The sequence below is a fragment of the Conger conger genome, chromosome 3, assembly GCF_963514075.1.
Source record: "Conger conger chromosome 3, fConCon1.1, whole genome shotgun sequence".
Classification (NCBI taxonomy): Eukaryota; Metazoa; Chordata; class Actinopteri; order Anguilliformes; family Congridae; genus Conger; species Conger conger.
Window position 1 is genome coordinate 82,012,333 of NC_083762.1, and position 22,136 is coordinate 82,034,468.

Consider the following 22,136-nt stretch of genomic DNA (forward strand, 5'->3'; position numbering starts at 1 on the left):
AAAAGCAACAGTATTCTTCAGAGGGTTTAAAGTATTTTGACGTTTGTTCTCACAGTGCAATATACTGTAATTCAGAAAAGAAAAATACAATACAATCAATTACTCAAAATACATTGCAATCAATAACAAATACAATATGCAATATTTTCACTATATACAGTAATTTGCACATATATTGTCTGCCTATGAGTATCAGAAGTCTACTGTTGGCCTGGCCCATCCATCCTGTCCTCTGCATTTGGCCATAGATTTTTATCAACATCACTCCGAATGTTATCTCTTGCTATACACCGAGGAAAACATCTCTTTTGCGTGCCTTATCCAGCCCTGGATGTGTTCCACTGTTATGTCCATACACCCAGCAGCCATTGCATCTAGAAGTGACATCTGTTCATGTGGATGGTGGTCCTAAACCTTCACATATACCTTCATAAACTTCATATTGGTACCTGAGTTCCTTGACACCCTCAGAGTTCCTGTCAAAGGGGACAGTGTACAACTGTTTCATCCTGATCTGATGTTTCTGTAGCACTTGAAATGGTTGTAGTGCTTACACTGTCAATGTTTGGAAATATGTTGTTGTCTGCGATGTTGTTGTTGCATATTTCTCTTAGCCTGATGCTGTTGTTGACTATGACCATCCCAACTATTGTATCCTCCTGTTGAGGCGTAAACATTCTTCCCCTTCCCCCCTCTTTACCCTTGGAGGTAACCACTGGGTCCTGTAGTGAGTAAAAGACAAATGTGCACTGATACATCTGTTTTTCTGGAGACTTCTGAAATCACTGTACTGCTGTAATATACACATCAATTGAACTCCTTCAGTCAGAATGCTGTGAATACTGTATAGTACCAGGGACAGACCATGATTTACCACATGATCAATGACTGTGGCTCTGATTTCATCAGACACAACTGTTCTTGCTTTTCTGCGATGTCTTCTTCCTCTGCCTCTGGCTGCATCCATTTTCCCCACCAAGGCTAAAGAATGCAAATGCCAATCCAAAGGCGGCCCCTTTTGTATATGTGGTAACGGGGCACAAACAACAAACACCTGGGTAGGTTGTTCACTGAAATGACAGCCAGGTGTTTCAGCAGTACATATACAGCAATAATAGTGGACAAAAAAATTTAATAAACTGAATAAACTTTCTGCTCAAATCAGAATGATCTGTCTTTGGTATTTCAAGCATATAGTTTAATTTATCTGCCAAAATGCAGCATATTTCCTTCCACAATGATCAGAATTTTATTGGGTTTTGAACTGAAAGTTAACTGTTTTGAACAGAGTATCTAAATGTCTGCAAAATTTGCTGTATTTGTACAGACTTTTGCTGGTAGTGAACACTGACTGAGAGAGGTATTCATGAATTTTGGAAGAAGTGGTGACTGAATGCCTTTAGTATGAAAGCAATGCAAAAATATCCACAATTTAGTTCACATAGTCTAATGATATGGTGAATGTGTTAAGTGTTTTGAAAAAGTGGACATGGTATTGACACAAGTGAGAAAACGATTGTAAAAAACTGTAAGTGTTTTGGTGGTTGAAGTGCATTTTGCACCAAAGGTTAACTGATGTGCTCAGGTGCGTGTTTCAAAAGCACATTGTGCGAAAAGTTTTGAAAAAGAGGACATGGTATTGAGACAAGTGTGAAAACAATTGTAAAAAACTAATGCATAAACGTGCTATGTGTGAGTGTGTGAGTGTGTGTGATTGAGTGTGTGTGTATGTGAGTGTGAGTATGAGTGAGTGTGTGTGTGAGTGTGTGAGTGTGTGAGTGTGTGTGTGTGTGTAATGGAGTGTGTGTGTGTGTGAGTGTGTGTGTGTGTGAGTGTGTGTGAGTGTGTGTATGAGTGAGTGTGTGTGTGTGTATGAGTGAGTGTGTGTGTGTGTGTGAGTGTGTGTGAGTGTGTGTATGAGTGAGTGTGTGTGTGTGTGAGTGTGAGTGTGTGTGAGTGTGTGTATGAGTGAGTGTGTGTGTGTGTGAGTGTGTGTGTGTGTGAGGGTGTGTGTGAGTGAGTGTGTGTGTGTGTGAGTGTGTGTGTGTGTGTGAGTGTGTGTATGAGTGAGTGTGTGTGTGTGTGAGTGTGTGTGTGTGTGAGGGTGTGTGTGAGTGAGTGTGTGTGTGTGTGAGTGTGTGTGTGTGTGTGAGTGTGTGTATGAGTGAGTGTGTGTGTGTGAGTGTGTGTATGAGTGAGTGTGTGTGTGTGAGTGTGTGTATGAGTGAGTGTGTGTGTGTGTGAGTGTGTGTGTGAGTGTGTGTATGAGTGAGTGTGTGTGTGTGTGAGTGTGTGTCTGTGTGTGCCACCAGAGGGCCCCAGAGTCTTACCCACTTTACACTCTAATGTTCTGTTATGCTGTTGTGAGTCGGTGAAAGTGGAAAGTGACTGTGGACAGGGCATATAGGGGAAATAGAGCATTACTGCATATATATGCAGTAAGGATGTAATGTAAAACATTCAGTTTGGTAAACTAGTTCATGAAAGTGTCAGGGTTTGGAGGTAGTTCCAGTGGTGGTCACCAGGGGGCTTTATTATTTTCACCTGACCCTCATTCGTGCCTAGGGAGCCTACCGCCGGAGGGTATTTAAAGCACTCTATGACAGTCGGTCGACACTTTGGTGTCACTGTTCGCTCGGACACCAAGCCGGTATGCATGCGGTAAGACTCCTTATTGAGTCAGGTATCGTGCAGGTTCGGGTTTCTGTCTCATTCACGAAACAAAACAAAACAAAAAGAAAAGGTTTTTCTTTGATTTCATTTTCAGCTCGTGTGAGCTTGCGGGTGAGGGACGTTGTCCCCGGTACATTTATTTTGGTTTGTGTTTTTTCCTGAGCTGTGTCTCAAGGTTCTTTGTTTTCGTGCCTAGTGTTTTTTTACTAGGTTGTTATTTTATTTTGTCCCCGGTCTGGGGTTGTAGTTCTCGTTATCAGCACTCATTTTGGTTGGGTTATTCGCCCTGGTTTTTAAAGGTTGCTTTATTTTCCTTAGCCGTTTTTTGGGGCTATTTCCTTTATTTTGTTTCATCTACCTTCCGGGGTACAAGGGATTTCCCTTAGTCGCTCCTGGCTCGCCGCCATTCCTCAACCTTATAGAAAGTTCACTTAGCCATAGTCATAGTCGTCCCAATCACAAAAGTAATCAACAAAATATCCATCCACTCCCGGAACTGAAGAGTTGGGTAGCAGTGGATAGCAGTGGTAGGATAGCCCATGTGCAGTGATCACAGGGCCAAGGGAACGAGTGTAAAGGGGGTGGGGTAGCTATAAGCAATGGCACACATGGGGTTTCTGCCTGATAGCGTTAGAGGTGTTGTTTATGAAAACACAGAGAAGGTCATTCCTGACCGGAGAGATCCAGTAAAAAGGACTGCAGAGGCGATGACAGATAAAGGGTTGTTTTATCTGCTCCCAGCCCTCCTCTAATCCAGACCCACACATACCATATATACACACACAAATAACATACTGTGGTAACCCGCTGGTAGAGAGAGGGAGAGAGAGATAGAGAGAAATGGTGAACAAAAAATGATCTTTATTTTTCTATTAGTGCCTTCAGGGCACGTCTCCGTAGTCCCGTACAAAAAATTGAGTCCCTTCCAAAAATTAGGAACAGCAAAAAATAAAAAAATAAGAGCCGGAATCCCCGCGGTTGCGTTGGTCCATCTTGGTCGTCGGGGCCGTCCACTCCTCGAGTTTCCCCGGCCTTGGAAGTCCTCCTTCTCTGTCTAGCCAGTCAGTTCGTCTGCAGTTGGAGAGACAGGTTAGCTAGGGTATTTTTAGAATGACACACTTACGTGAATCCAGACTTTTGTGTCTTCCGCAAAGTCTCTTCCGCAAATCCGCCACGGCTCTCTTGAGTAGGGGGTGTGCGCTTTCAATAGCCGTAGCGTTCACTAGCTCCACGTCTCTCCTCCTCTATCCTGAGCCCCGTTTTGTTCTTGAGCACTTCCTTTTGTAGGGCGGCGCTCCTTCCCTTGAACTCGGCTCAGCTGCGCCTGTTTAATTGAACAGTTTATTAGCGGCGTGTGGTCACATTCCACACGCGCCTCACCCTGGGTGGAGCTGGCCTGGGTGCTGATCCCCCCTCCAAGGTGCCGCTCTGTTAAGTAAGAGATCGGGAAATAGACATGGTTAATAACCTTCCCCAGCTCCCGGCACTGGCGTACTGGCCGTTTCACTCACGTGGTGTCCCAATCCCCGATTGGGCCACCACAATACACACACACAAATACCATACACACACACACAAATACCATACGCACACACAAATACCATACACACACACAAATACCATACACACACACAAATACCATACACACACACAAATACCATACGCACACACAAATACCATACACACACAAATACCATACGCACACACAAATACCATACACACACACAAATACCATACGCACACACAAATACCATACACACACACAAATACCATAAACACACACAAATACTGTACGCACACACATAAATACCATACACACACACACAAATACCATACGCACACACAAATACCATACACACACACAAATACCATACATACACACAAATACCATAGATACACAGAAATACCATAAGCACACAAATACCATACACACACACAAATACCATAGATACACAGAAATACCATAAGCACACAAATACCATACACAAACACAAATACCATACACACACACACAAATACCATACGCACACACAAATACCATACACACACACAAATACCATACATACACACAAATACTATACGCACACACACAAATACCATACACACACACACAAATACCATACATACACACAAATACTATACGCACACACACAAATACCATACATACACACAAATACCATACACACACACAAATACCATACACACACACAAATACCATACACACACACAAATACCATACATACACACAAATACCATACGCACACACAAATACCATACATACACACAGATACCATACACACACACACAAATACCATACATACACACAAATACCATACACACACACAAATACCATACATACACACAGATACCATACATACACACAAATACCATACACACACACAAATACTATACACACACACAAATACCATACACATACACACAAATACCATACATACACACAAATACCATACATACACACAAATACCATACATACACACAAATACCATACGCACACACAAATACCATACATACACACAAATACCATACACACACACAAATACCATACGCACACACAAATACCATACACACACACAAATACCATACACACACACAAATACCATACACACACACAAATACCATACGCACACACAAACACCATACACACACAAATACCATACGCACACACAAATACCATACACACACACAAATACCATACGCACACACAAATACCATACACACACACAAATACCATAAACACACACAAATACTGTACGCACACACATAAATACCATACACACACACACAAATACCATACGCACACACAAATACCATACACACACACAAATACCATACATACACACAAATACCATAGATACACAGAAATACCATAAGCACACAAATACCATACACACACACAAATACCATAGATACACAGAAATACCATAAGCACACAAATACCATACACAAACACAAATACCATACACACACACACAAATACCATACGCACACACAAATACCATACACACACACAAATACCATACATACACACAAATACTATACGCACACACACAAATACCATACACACACACACAAATACCATACATACACACAAATACTATACGCACACACACAAATACCATACATACACACAAATACCATACACACACACAAATACCATACACACACACAAATACCATACACACACACAAATACCATACATACACACAAATACCATACGCACACACAAATACCATACATACACACAGATACCATACACACACACACAAATACCATACATACACACAAATACCATACACACACACAAATACCATACATACACACAGATACCATACATACACACAAATACCATACACACACACAAATACTATACACACACACAAATACCATACACATACACACAAATACCATACATACACACAAATACCATACATACACACAAATACCATACGCACACACAAATACCATACATACACACAAATACCATACACACACACAAATACCATACACACCCACAAATACCATACATACACACAAATACCATAAACACACACAAATACTATACACACACAAATACCATACACATACACACAAATACCATACACACACACAGATACCATACGCACACACAAATACCATACACACACACAAATACCATACATACACACAGATACCATACGCACACACAAATACCATACACACACACAAATACCATACACACACACAAATACCATACACACACACACAAATACCATACCATACACACACACACAAATACCATACACACACACAAATACCATACACACACACAAATACCATACATACACACAGATACCATACACACACACACAAATACCATACATACACACAAATACCATACACACACACAAATACCATACATACACACAGATACCATACATACACACAAATACCATACACACACACAAATACTATACACACACACAAATACCATACACATACACACAAATACCATACATACACACAAATACCATACATACACACAAATACCATAGATACACAGAAATACCATAAGCACACAAATACCATACACACACACAAATACCATAGATACACAGAAATACCATAAGCACACAAATACCATACACAAACACAAATACCATACACACACACACAAATACCATACGCACACACAAATACCATACACACACACAAATACCATACATACACACAAATACTATACGCACACACACAAATACCATACACACACACACAAATACCATACATACACACAAATACTATACGCACACACACAAATACCATACATACACACAAATACCATACACACACACAAATACCATACACACACACAAATACCATACACACACACAAATACCATACATACACACAAATACCATACGCACACACAAATACCATACATACACACAGATACCATACACACACACACAAATACCATACATACACACAAATACCATACACACACACAAATACCATACATACACACAGATACCATACATACACACAAATACCATACACACACACAAATACTATACACACACACAAATACCATACACATACACACAAATACCATACATACACACAAATACCATACATACACACAAATACCATACATACACACAAATACCATACGCACACACAAATACCATACATACACACAAATACCATACACACACACAAATACCATACGCACACACAAATACCATACACACACACAAATACCATACACACACACAAATACCATACACACACACAAATACCATACGCACACACAAACACCATACACACACAAATACCATACGCACACACAAATACCATACACACACACAAATACCATACGCACACACAAATACCATACACACACACAAATACCATAAACACACACAAATACTGTACGCACACACATAAATACCATACACACACACACAAATACCATACGCACACACAAATACCATACACACACACAAATACCATACATACACACAAATACCATAGATACACAGAAATACCATAAGCACACAAATACCATACACACACACAAATACCATAGATACACAGAAATACCATAAGCACACAAATACCATACACAAACACAAATACCATACACACACACACAAATACCATACGCACACACAAATACCATACACACACACAAATACCATACATACACACAAATACTATACGCACACACACAAATACCATACACACACACACAAATACCATACATACACACAAATACTATACGCACACACACAAATACCATACATACACACAAATACCATACACACACACAAATACCATACACACACACAAATACCATACACACACACAAATACCATACATACACACAAATACCATACGCACACACAAATACCATACATACACACAGATACCATACACACACACACAAATACCATACATACACACAAATACCATACACACACACAAATACCATACATACACACAGATACCATACATACACACAAATACCATACACACACACAAATACTATACACACACACAAATACCATACACATACACACAAATACCATACATACACACAAATACCATACATACACACAAATACCATACGCACACACAAATACCATACATACACACAAATACCATACACACACACAAATACCATACACACCCACAAATACCATACATACACACAAATACCATAAACACACACAAATACTATACACACACAAATACCATACACATACACACAAATACCATACACACACACAGATACCATACGCACACACAAATACCATACACACACACAAATACCATACATACACACAGATACCATACGCACACACAAATACCATACACACACACAAATACCATACACACACACAAATACCATACACACACACACAAATACCATACCATACACACACACACAAATACCATACACACACACAAATACCATACACACACACAAATACCATACATACACACAGATACCATACACACACACACAAATACCATACATACACACAAATACCATACACACACACAAATACCATACATACACACAGATACCATACATACACACAAATACCATACACACACACAAATACTATACACACACACAAATACCATACACATACACACAAATACCATACATACACACAAATACCATACATACACACAAATACCATACATACACACAAATACCATACACACACACAAATACCATACATACACACAGATACCATACATACACACAAATACCATACATACACACAAATACCAAACACACACACACAAATACCATACGCACACACAAATACCATACATACACACACACAAATACCATACGCACACACAAATACCATACATACACACACACAAATACCATACATACACACAAATACCATACATACACACAGATACTATACACACACACACAAATACCATACACACACACAGATACCATACATACACACAAATACCATACATACACACAGATACCATACATACACACATATACCATACATACACACAAATACCATACATACACACAGATACCATACATACACACAGATACCATACACACACACAAATACCATACGCACACACAAATACCATACATACACACAGATAACATACGCACACACAAATACCATACACACACACACATATACCATACACACACACAAATACCATACACACACACACAAATACCATACACACACACATATACCATACACACACACAAATACCATACACACACACAAATACCATACACACACACACATATACCATACACACACACAAATACCATACACACACACACAAATACCATACACACACATATACCATACACACACCACTAAGTATTTTTATCAGTGTCAGAGAACAACGCAGCAGCAGCGTTGCCAGAAGCCGAAAACCAAATAATCGCACAAAGACTCCAGAATTATCGTATTCAGGGCATATATCAGGGTATATCATACATTAAATGTGGACTGCATCCAGAGCTGCTCCCTTCTTCTCGTTTTTAAGGGTGTATATTTATTTTACAAGCAGACATTGTGTAAAACAAAACTGTTTTCTTCACTTTGACTCCCTTTTGAAGGGGGGGGGGGGGTCTCACGGCATGAGATTGGATCACTTATGACAGATCCAGGGTCAGTTTCTGGCTGGATCCAAATCAGCTCTGTACCATTTCACTATTATGAAAAAAACTAACTATGACCTGTCAAAATTATCATACATTTAGGGGTTTTCAGAATTATTGATTGTACATTGGACAAAGGGCCAAACTATTGTACAGATATGATAATTATCGTACATCTTGCAAAACTGTGCAGCAAACATATATAAGATACAGTTTAGCAAAAACCTCTGACTAAATGTTGATTACTTTTCAGGGAGTTGTAGGGGGAGGCAATTATTGGCACCCCTAGAAATTCTTATGACCAAAATTAAATATAAATATGTCAACATTTCTGTTTTATCTTTCAAGTTCATCTGAGTCTTTAGGAACCTTTAACTGGCCTCTCATGACTCATAGTTTCACTGGGGTATAAATATGACGTAACACATCGGCCAAATTCCCTTACGGGGCGCGTCCCAATACTCTAAAAACGTCTCCTTTCCTCCTCGTCGCCCATCCAGAGATCTGGAGGGAGGAGAGGAGTGGAGGAAAGGAGGATACTTTAGCTTCAGTATTGGGGGGCACCCCTAGTTATCCATCACCATGGGGAAATCCATCACCATCACATTCATGAGACAAAATTTTGTTGACCTTCATAAATCAGGAAATGCATGTCATGCTAAAGATTATTTTCTCAGATTGCTCAGATAGCAACTCTGTTCAATTGTTTTCTAATGTTTGTTTGTCACCTGGCTGCAGTGAGAATGTCAGGGATCAGGAATGAGGGGGCGGGGGGTTGGCTGACTGACAGACACCTGTAAGCTCAGGCATAGTTTAGGTGTTTAAACAGGGAGTGGCTTTATTTTCCGTGGAACTCAGTTCCAGTTTGACATGTGACCTGTCTGTGGAGAGCATGAGGGCGTGAGAAATATCATAATAATATTATTTAAGTTTTGATTCCAATTTACTCTCTGCTCTTTGTTCATTGTTTTGCCATAAAAAGCTGAATTGTATTTGCTCAAGCTTGATGCTTGATGACTGTTAATTATTTTTTGTACAGACATGAGGAAATGAGGAAACGTGTATTAAAAACGTATAATATAAAGTTAAATAAATGTAGTGGAATCTGTTTCATATTTCATGTGGTTAAAAGACGACGCATCAAGATGTGGGCTGAAAAGTAGCCTTAGCACAAAAACGTTACACAATGTTCAAGAGCTGTATATGTCCAGAAGTTTATTTTATGTAGCAAAATATGAAAGTAAAGCAATTACAGATATTAATACAGGGTATTAATTATGCTTACAGGCCGCTTTATACTGTGCTTTATACATAGTGCTTAAAATCTTCTGTTTTATCCCCAAAAACCATCACAATTACACCCTTATTGTTTAGTAATAACATGACATATCATCATTTTAGTAATAACAATAGCAATGCTAGCCTTTCCATCCCACTAAAGTGTACTGTAGCTAATGTGCACTTAAATGTGTAATTAAAAGCTAAATAGTATCTAGGAGCATATCAAGCCTAGTCTTGAAAACCCCCAGAGTTTCTGCCTCCACTACATGGGGAGATATTCCTCACTGAATTCATGCGACTGAATTTCAATGCAGCACTACCTCACATTGGTGCTGAATGTCCAGCTGTAAGACCAAGCCTTACTTTGTGCTAAAGTGCAGGGGGAATAGTCTCTGGGTGTGGGGGTTGTGCAGGGGGAATAGTCTCTGGGTGTAGGGGCTGTGTAGGGGGAGTAGTCTCTGGGTGTGGGGGTTGTGCACTTGGAATAGTCTCTGGGTGTGGGGGCTGTGCAGGGGGAATAGTCTCTGGGTGTGGGGGGTGTGCAGGTGGAATAGTCTCTGGGTGTGTTGGTTGGGCAGGGGGAATAGTTACTGGGTGTGATGGTTGTGCAGGTGGAATAGTCTCTGGGTGTGGGGGGTGTGCAGGGGGAATAGTCTCTGGGTGTGATGGTTGTGCAGGGGGAATAGTCTCTGGGTGTGATGGTTGGGCAGGGGGAATAGTTACTGGGTGTGATGGTTGTGCAGGTGGAATAGTCTCTGGGTGTGGGGGGTGTGCAGGGGGAATAGTCTCTGGGTGTGATGGTTGTGCAGGGGGAATAGTCTCTGGGTGTGATGGTTGTGCAGGGGGAATAGTCTTTGGATGTGATGGTTGTGCAGGTGGAATAGTCTCTGGGTGTGGGGGCTGTGCAGGTGGAATAGTCTCTGGGTGTGGTGGTTGTGCAGGGGGAATAGTCTCTGGGTGTGATGGTTGTGCAGGTGGAATAGTCTCTGGGTGTGGGGGCTGTGCAGGTGGAATGAGGAGGCAAAAGGCAGGTAAGATCAGTGGTCCAGAAGAAGTTGCAGCAGACTGCCCATTCAGAGGGGAAAGATAAGGATTACATTTTTGGCACAAAATTAGTGTGCCTCTACTTAAATCCCAAGGGGTTTTGGCTTTGGTTGAAATTGAGAGAATTTAGTAGGCAGTCATTCTGATTGTTTGAAAAGGTATAGGGTAGAGAGTGCCATATAGCACTCTTGGGAATTAAATGGTTAAGACATTTCCTTTAATTTTGCAGATTTGATATGTTGTTACTTTCCGTTACTGTATCATGCTCTTCCGAGTTCCTTCAGCACCAGATGAATAGTCTTGTTTTTTACGGCAGTAAAGCTGCGTTTTCATTTTCAGGTTCACCTGGAGCAGGCACTACACCCTCTGGTGGCTGTTGAATGCGCTGTGGTAATTCTGCATGAAGTTCTTCAGCCTTTTCTTGTGCCCACTTGCGCTGTTCCTCGCTCAAAATGGCATCCATTTGTTTTTCAATGTAGTTTTCATACAGAGACTCATAGTATGGTTTACGTTTCCTTTGTCTGAAATAATAGGCAGCGTACAGGAGTGTTGCGACCAGTATGACCAAGAGGCCACAAACCTGGAAAGACAGGGAATATTTATTTTTACCATTATTATTTTCATGATGATGATGATTATGATTATTGTCAGTCAGAGCAGTAGCAGTAGCAGCAGTAGCAGTAGCAGCAGTAGTAGCAGCAGTAGCAGCAGTAGCAGTAGCAGCAGTAGCAGCAGTAGCAGTAGCAGCAGTAGTAGCAGCAGCAGTAGCAGCAGCAGCAGCAGCAGTAGCAGTATTAGCAGTAGTAGCAGTAGCAGCAGTAGCAGTAGTAGCAGTAGCAGCAGCAGTAGCAGCAGTAGCAGTATTAGCAGTAGCAGTAGCAGTGGCAGTAGCAGTAGTAGCAGTAGCAGCAGCAGTAGCAGCAGTAGCAGCAGCAGTATTAGCAGTAGCAGCAGCAGTAGCAGCAGTAGCAGTATTAGCAGTAGCAGCAGCAGTAGCAGCAGTAGCAGTATTAGCAGTAGCAGCAGCAGTAGCAGCAGTAGCAGTATTAGCAGTAGCAGCAGCAGCAGCAGCAGCAGTAGCAGCAGTAGCAGTATTAGCAGTAGCAGTAGCAGTGGCAGTAGCAGTAATAGCAGTAGCAGTAGCAGTAGCAGCAGTAGTAGCAGCAGTAGCAGTATTAGCAGTAGCAGCAGCAGTAGCAGCAGTAGCAGTATTAGCAGTAGCAGCAGCAGTAGCAGCAGTAGCAGTATTAGCAGTAGCAGCAGCAGTAGCAGCAGTAGCAGTATTAGCAGTAGCAGTAGCAGTGGCAGTAGCAGTAATAGCAGTAGCAGTAGCAGTAGCAGCAGTAGTAGCAGCAGTAGCAGCAGTAGCAGTATTAGCAGTAGCAGCAGCAGTAGCAGCAGTAGCAGTATTAGCAGTAGCAGCAGCAGTAGCAGCAGTAGCAGTATTAGCAGTAGTAGCAGCAGCAGCAGCAGCAGTAGCAGCAGTAGCAGCAGCAGTAGCAGCAGTAGCAGATGACCTTGTGCTGTGGTGGCACTGAGCTACGAAACCGCGGTCTGATATGATTCATAAAGCATCAGCTTTAGTAGTCACTTTCCACACAGACCATTTAACTGGCATTACTTGTGTTTGGAGTTGGCTAACTTTAGCAACATGTTCGCTAGCGGTGATGCTAGCCACCTGTGGACTTCAATCAGCTCTACCTGCACAATTCTGCAACATAAGCACACACACTCAAATACATCATAAACACACACACTCACAGATACATCATAAGAACACACACTCACAGATACATCTTAAGCACACACACTCACAGATCCATCTTAAGCACACACACTCACAGATCCATCTTAAGCACACACACTCACAGATCCATCTTAAGCACACACACTCACAAATACATCATAAACACACACACTCACTGATACATCATAAACACACACACTCACAGATACATCATAAACACACACACTCACAGATCCATCTTAAGCACACACACTCACAGATACATTATAAGAACACACACTCACAGATACATCATAAGAACACACACTCACAGATACATTATAAGTACACACACTCACAGATACATTATAAGTACACACACTCACAGATACATTATAAGCAGTAATATTAGTACTGTAGGGTGAGGCCCAGCTGTCTTGGTCAGATGTTTCCTCATTGAACCATAGAGTGTATGAGTTCAGTGCATTGGATCATAGAGCGTATAACTCATGCTTTTCAGGTACAGAACAGATATAAAAAGGCCCACACTCAGAAGAGGCCCAAGCAGTTTTTTTAATAATAACCACAAATACAAGACAGATTTTGGACACAGACACAGGTTGCCAGTGTATCACAATAATGACATGTGTTATGTTTATTTTGCCATGAGAAGGTGAAAATCCTTGAAAAATAATACTCACGCGAGATACGTTCACATATAAGTTAATGTCCTTTTCCTCGCAAGCGTCCTGCCTGTCTTTCATCGCGCTGTTGGCCATTAAACACACTAACACCTCTCCATCTATCAGCGCTGAGATTAGCCACACAAAGCCTAGGAGCAGGCCACTGAGCACTGCGGGCCAGTGGGCAATCATCTTCCTGCATCCGTTTAGCTTGCACTTCCACGTACAACGAGGGTCCATCAGCATCACAACTAAAGTCACTATGACGAATGGTAGACCCAGATATAACACACAGAAAATGAGGTTATATGTAGGGTTACTGGGACACACAAATTCCAGTTTGAAAATGTACTGGAACATGATGAAGCCTATCACCATGACAACAGCTGCTCCTGGAGTTGTCAGAAGCTTCTGAAGCGTCTTGGGAGAGAAGATTGGATGTTCTGGATGCATCACTGCTCCTGCTGCTACTGGTCCTGCTACCTGATGCATTGCTGCTCCTGCTGTTACTGGTCCTTTTACTGGTCCTGCTGTTTCTGCTCCTGCTGTTACTGGTCCTGCTGCTCCTCCTGCTGTTACTGCTCCTCCTGCTGTTTCTGCTCCTGCTGCTGCTGCTGTTGTTATTGTTGTGTGTTTGATAGTGAAAGTGCAGAATCGTTTAAATAAGTGCCACCAAATGCCACTTGAGACGGTGCCATAGCAAACAGTGAAAAGGGGAATGATGGGAAAGTATCGAGATGTAACTGGTCTGAACACGCCAGTGTAATTTATATTCATACCTGCAAACTGCTTTTTTATTGAAACTAACGTATGCCGCAGGCTAACTTGCTCTAACATGCAATACGAAATGAAACTAAAAACACATACAGGTACCTCGCAGTAAACACTTAACATACAGGTACAGCACAGTACACACTAACATACAGGTACAGCACATTACACACTAACATACAGGTACAGCACATTACACACTAACATACAGGAACAGCACAGTACACACTAACATACAGGTACAGCACATTACACACTAACATACAGGTACAGCACATTACACACTAACATACAGGTATAGCACAGTACACACTAACATACAGGTATAGCACAGTACATACTAACATACAGGTACAGCACATTACACACTAACATACAGGTATAGCACAGTACACACTAACATACAGGTATAGCACAGTACACACTAACATACAGGTACAGCACAGTACACACTAACATACAGGTACAGCACATTACACACTAACATACAGGTATAGCACAGTACACACTAACATACAGGTATAGCACAGTACACACTAACATACAGGTATAGCACAGTACATACTAACATACAGGTACAGCACATTACACACTAACATACAGGTATAGCGCAGTACACACTAACATACAGGTACAGCACATTACACACTAACATACAGGTATAGCACAGTACATACTAACATACAGGTATAGCACAGTACACACTAACATACAGGTATAGCACAGTACACACTAACATACAGGTATAGCACAGTACACACTAACATACAGGTACAGCACAGTACACACTAACATACAGGTATAGCACAGTACACACTAACATACAGGTATAGCACATTACACACTAACATACAGGTATAGCACAGTACACACTAACATACAGGTACAGCACAGTACACACTAACATACAGGTATAGTGCAGTACACACTAACATACAGGTACAGTATAGTTCAGTTTTTCAGCTAATAACTGTAATGCAATGGAAAGAGGAATTACATTGAGCTCCAACACAGAATAAAAAATAATATATGATGCACACGCATAGTTTTTGTGTTTTGAGCGTTTCATATTGTCTTGGAGCTTTCAGTTTGTGTTCCATACTGAACCAAGTAAAAAGTTTGTTGAAGTATTGCTTATTTTACAGTCCATTAAGTGCTATTTCTCCAAGCTGTTTGAAAAACGATTTTGCACCTGACTCATGTTTGTGCATAATTATTGGATGACGTTGCTAAATGTTAACACACAGAGCTGGCCAATAGGCTCTGGGGCGCTCTGGGGCGGGGTTAGGGACCAGGGACATTGTCCAGTAAAGGCATCTGCTAAATGTACAGTAATGCAAAGCTCCTGAGCAGAGATCTGGATTCAAACCCAGAGTCGATGCGTTCTTCCAGACGTTCCCTTCCCTGCTCCAGTGGGGGAATTCCCGAGGTGCCCGGATGAAAGATGGCAGCCAAGCCGAGTGGGTTTGGGACAGACTTGCGTAACTGGGAGGGAGCTGTTAAAACATGATGTAATTCACCTCCAGCCAAGGCAATTACAATGCAGGCTGGAAACAGGAAGGGAAACTGAGCTTAATTGAAACCTGGATCTGTCACTAATATTCAGGGTTACACTATGTTTTGATGTGATAGAAAAGCCAAAGGGGGTGGAGTGGTTATTTCTGTGAAAGAATGGGTTATATTGCCCTGTGGGTAGTGATCCCTTCACTGTTACAGGGTTATATTGCCCTGTGGGCAGTTATTACTGTTACTCACAGTTACAGGGTTATATGGGCAGTGATCCCTTCACTGTTACAGGGTGGCTGCCGGGTCTTGGCACCGGAGGATGTGCAAATATCCCAGGCTTCAACGCCCATTACCTTCTCTCCAATAACAACACAGGTCTAAAACTGGTTCTGGGAGAAAAACATCCAAACCATTATGAAGGACTCAGTTACAGGAAACACCCCACGAGTGCCACAGTGGAGCCAGGGCCTACCTCACCCAGAAGAGGAGGAGACAGGGCCCAACTCACCCTGCAGAGGAGGAGAGGGCAGCCTATTGGGTTGTTTGGCTGGTGACTGGAGAGGTGCTGGTTTGAGCTCCACTGTAGGGACTATAGGTACTGTAGGGATGCTGACCTGTGTCTGGAGAGATGCAGTTGAGGCCAAAACAAAAAGAAATAATAACTCTGCTGTTGGGCCCTGAACCCAAAAACTGCTCCAGGGACTTCACCCCTGTTCTCGCTTGCATTTCTCCCTGGGCGTCCATGAAAAAGTGGGGCCCTACACACTGCCATGCCACCCTGGGGCCCTACACACTGCCATGACACCCTATTCCCTATATAGAGCCGTTTACACCCTATTTGAGTGGAAGACAGCCTTAATTGCATTACATTATTGGCATTTGGCAGACGCTCCTTATCCAGAGCAACATACAGTCGATTAGCAGGCGACAATCCTCCCCTGGAGCAATGCAGGGTTAAGGCCTTGCTCAAGCACCCAACGGCTGTGCGGATCTTATTGTGGCTACACTGGGATTCGAACCATCGACCTTGCCTGTCCCAGTCATTTCCCTTAACCATTACGCTACAGGCCCCAGTGGCCACTACGAGTACCTGGTCATGCCTTTCAGGCTCACTAACGCCCCCGCTGTCTTCCAGAACCTCATCTACGACGTCCTCCAGGGCATGACAGCCAAGTTTGCATTTGTCTGCCTAGAGGACATTCCCATCTTCTCTGCCTCCCTTGAGGAACACGTCAGTCTCATCGGCCAAGTCCATGAGAATCGATTATTCGTCAACGGCGAGAAGTGCGAGTTCCACCGCTCCACCGTCCAGTTCCTTGGCTTTGTCGTCTCCAGGGGGCAGGTACAGATGGACTCTGCTGTGGCCAATTGGCCTCTTCTGGTTCATCAGGAACCTCAGTTCTGTTGCTGCTCCCCTGACCGCCCTGAGCTCCAGCAAAGTGGCTGAAACCAGTTCTGCTTTTCTGGCACTTTCCACTGCTCACATCCTCATCAGGCCTGACACTGAAGAACAGCTCACCCTCGAGGTGCCTGCTTCTCTCGCCGTCTCTCCCCCACAGACAGAAACTACAGTATTGGCGACCGAGAGCTCCAAGCCGTTAAGCTGGCATTTGAAGAATGGCGCCACCTCCTGGAAGGAAGGAAGCAAGGAATTGCCATTCTGGAGGTCCCTGTTTTTTAATTGCTTTAACTTCAGTCTCACCTACCGGCCTGGTTCTAAGAACGTTAAGCCAACATCAAAATGCAGCCTGCATTTGAGTGAGGCAGCCAGTCAACATCAAAATGCAGCCTGCATTTCAATATTTGCGTGGAAAAAAACACAAAGGTGTGCGAAGGTTCAAGGCAAGCCTGCTCTGTCACTGCCTGGCGGGTCACACCACACCCCACAAAGACAATATTGACCCGAGGAGAGAGAGAGAGAGAGGGGGGGAAGGAGAGAGAGAGGGGGAGAGAGACAGAGAGGGAGAGAGAGAGGGAGAGAGAGGGAGAGAGACCAGAACTGCACCACACGATCCAGACAGAATACCACAAGCACAGGACCGGAATACTGCAGGCACCAGACCGGAATGCCACCGGCCCTCAGCACCTGAAGGAATTAATGGCTACGATTGGACAGGTTATCTTCTGGGGGTAGGAAACAGATTTTTGTCTGACAGGATAGCACTGAAAAGATTGTCTGTTTGTGGTCTGTGTGAATGTAGGTGAGAAGGTCTGTTTTGTCTGTGAGTGTGAGTGTGTGAGAAGGTGTGTGAGTGTGTGAGTAGGTGTTTGAGAGTGTGTGTGCGCGTGTGTGTGAGTGTGTGAGGGAAAGGATTTCATTGGCATTCCCCAGGTCATTGTCTTCATTATGCACATTATGTGTCTTATCAGCTCAGAAATAGGTGAATGGGAGTGTGGTTGCTATGACTGCAGGACTATACTGTAATTCATCATTGTATCAGCTGAATGAACATGGGATATATCAGGAGAGTATGGAGTATGTGTGTAAATATGATAACGGTCCCAGGATATAACTGTGATTCTGTGGTCAGCCCTGTGATTCTGTGGTCAGCCCTGTGATTCTGTGGTCAGCCCTGTCATTCTGTGGTCAGCTCTGTGATTCTGCATTGTGGTCAGCTCTGTGATTCTGTGGTCAGCTCTGTGATTCTGCATTGTGGTCAGCTCTGTGATTCTGTGGTCAGCTCTGTGATTCTGCGGTCAGCCCTGTGATTCTGTGGTCAGCTCTGTGATTCTGCATTGTGGTCAGCTCTGTGATTCTGTGGTCAGCTCTGTGATTCTGCGGTCAGCCCTGTGATTCTGTGGTCAACTCTGTGATTCTGCGGTCAGCTCTGTGTGACTTATTCAGTTCCATCCTTTCACAGAATGATCATCCTCATTTTCATCGTCAGTGGATTAATCATTCTGATTCTGTCCCTTGCGTTTACAGGTAAGTACCATGTAAAAACATGAAAAGTATCGTTGTACCACACAAGTACCGTGACAGATTTTGGTCAGCACCATGTAAACCCAGTCCTGCACCAGCCTGACGCACGGAGCGGATGTTTGTGCCGCAGGATCCCAGACTCCCTTTGTGGACACTCCGGGCGCTCCTGCGGTTGGGAATGTCGGTGAGGACGTCCGGCTGGGCTGCAGGTTCCGGCCCTCGGGCCCCGGGGCCGAGCCGGCCGACGCCGTGTCCGTCACCTGGGAGAGGGCGGGGCTTAGCGGGGTGGTGTTCCGCTACCGGAACCGAGCCGCCCAGCTGCAGGACCAGAACCCGCGCTTCCGTGACCGCGCCCAGATCTTCCCAGGACTGCTCCCTTCCGGGAACGCCTCCCTGCTCCTCCGGCGCGTGGAGCTCAGGGACGCGGGCCTGTACCGCTGCAGCGTGAGCGCCCCTAGTGGCCGGGGGACTGTGAGCGTGCGCCTCCGAGTGGCTGGTGAGTGTGTGTGTGTGAGTGTGTGTGTGTGTCTCTGTGTGTGTGTGTGAGTGTGTGTGTGTGTGTGTGTGTGTGTGAGTGTGTGTGTGTGTGTGTGTGTGTGAGTGTGTCTCTGTGTGTGTCTGTGTGAGTGTGTGTGAGTGTGTGTGTGTCTGTGTGTGTGTGTGAGAGTGTGTGTGTGTGTGTCTCTGTGTGTCTGTGTGTGTGTGTGTGTGAGAGTGTGTGTGTGTGTGTGTGAGTGTGTGTGTGTGTGTGTGAGTGTGTGTGTGTGAGAGTGTGTGTGTGTGTGTCTCTGTGTGTCTGTGTGTGTGTGTGCGTGAGAGTGTGTGTGTGTGTCTCTGTGTGTCTGTGTGTGTGTGTGTGTGAGAGTGTGTGTGTGTGTGTGTGAGTGTGTGTGAGTGTGTGAGTGTGAGTGTGTGTGTGTGTGTGTGTGTGAGTGTGTGTGTGTCTGTGTGAGTGTGTGAGTGTGTGTGAGTGTGTGAGTGTGAGTGTGTGTGTGTGTGTGTGTGTGTGTGTGTGAGTGTGTGTGTGTCTGTGTGAGTGTGTGCGTGTGCGTGTGTGTGTCTCTGTGTGTGTGTGTGTGTGTGTGAGTGTGTGTGAGTGTGTGTGAGTGTGTGAGTGTGTGTGAGAGTGTGTCTCTGTGTGTGAGTGTGTGTGAGTGTGTCTGTGTGTGTGTGTGTCTGTGTGTGTGTGTGAGTGTGTGTGTGAGTGTGAGTGTGAGTGTGTGTGTGTGTGTGAGTGTGTGAGTGTGTGTGAGAGTGTGTCTCTGTGTGTGAGTGTGTGTGAGTGTGTGTGTGTGTCTGTGTGTGTGTGTGAGAGAGAGTGTGTCTGTGTGGGTGTCTCTGTGTGTGTGTGTGTGTGAGAGTGTTTGTATGTGCACATACTGCATGTGTAAAATTCTTTCTAAATGTATGTGGGTGCTTGTGTGTAAAAACATGTAAATGTTTATATGCATGCATGTGTGTGTGAGAGCACATGTTTGCACATGTTTGTGTGTGTGCCCTTCTGTCAGTGTTACTTTGTAATGTGCAGATTTATTAGTCCTTATCACTACTGATAAGGGCCTCAGAACATCAAATACTAATAACTCATTCAGTAGTGTGACTCAGGCCTTATTCAGCAGTGTGACTCAGGCCTCATTCAACAGTGTGACTCCTGGTGTGTGTTTTGGTGTAGGCTTTTGCATGGAGGACTTTACATAAATACCTTAATGCCTGTGTCAGCACACTCTGGTCCTCTTACATCTTACAAATCACATGAAACAACATGAAACTGGGCTTTCTGCCATTTTGTGTCCCATCATAGCAAAACTATGCTTTCCGCCATTTTGTGTTCCAGAACTGGGTCTTCCGCCATTTTATGTCAAATCCTGGCGAAAGTAAGCTTTCCGCCATTTTGTGTTCCAGCGCAGTGAAACTGGGCCTGCTGCCATTTTGTGTTCCTGTAAAGTGAAACTGGGCTTTCCGCCATTTTGTATCCCAGTGTAGTGAAACTGGGCTTTCCGCCATTTTGTATCCCAGTGTAGTGAAACTGGGCCTGTTGCCATTTTGTGTCACAGTGTGGTGAACTTGGCCTTCCTCCATTTTGTGTCCATTCAGCGTATTCCCCTCTGAGCTTCACCCTGAAAGAGCAGAACCTGACTGCGGAGGCACAGAGGTGGTACCCCAAACCCAGTGTCAGCTGGTCTGACCACGAGGGGCGGCCCTTGAACGCAAGCAGGCGCTTCTTCAACAACTCAGCGGGTATATTCCGCGTGGTGACGACTCTGCTCGATCCGGTCCGGTATGACGACACCTACACCTGCCTCATCAGCAACGACCTGGTCACCTCCGTCTCCCCAGCAACAGTGACAGGTGCAGTCA

At 43.6% G+C, this 22,136-nt stretch overlaps 1 protein-coding gene across 1 annotated transcript in view; it reads left to right on the plus strand.

Annotated features, from left to right (window-relative positions):
- Window positions 1-22,136, plus strand: part of LOC133123686 (V-set domain-containing T-cell activation inhibitor 1-like) — a 47,526-nt gene that overhangs the window by 24,748 nt on the left and 642 nt on the right. Inside the window, exons 2-4 of the mRNA XM_061234164.1 lie at window positions 19,717-19,781; window positions 19,909-20,274; window positions 21,873-22,127. Of these exons, the coding sequence (XP_061090148.1) occupies window positions 19,718-19,781; window positions 19,909-20,274; window positions 21,873-22,127 (685 nt within the window). The 5' untranslated portion in view covers window position 19,717. The remainder of the gene's footprint in view (window positions 1-19,716; window positions 19,782-19,908; window positions 20,275-21,872; window positions 22,128-22,136) is intronic.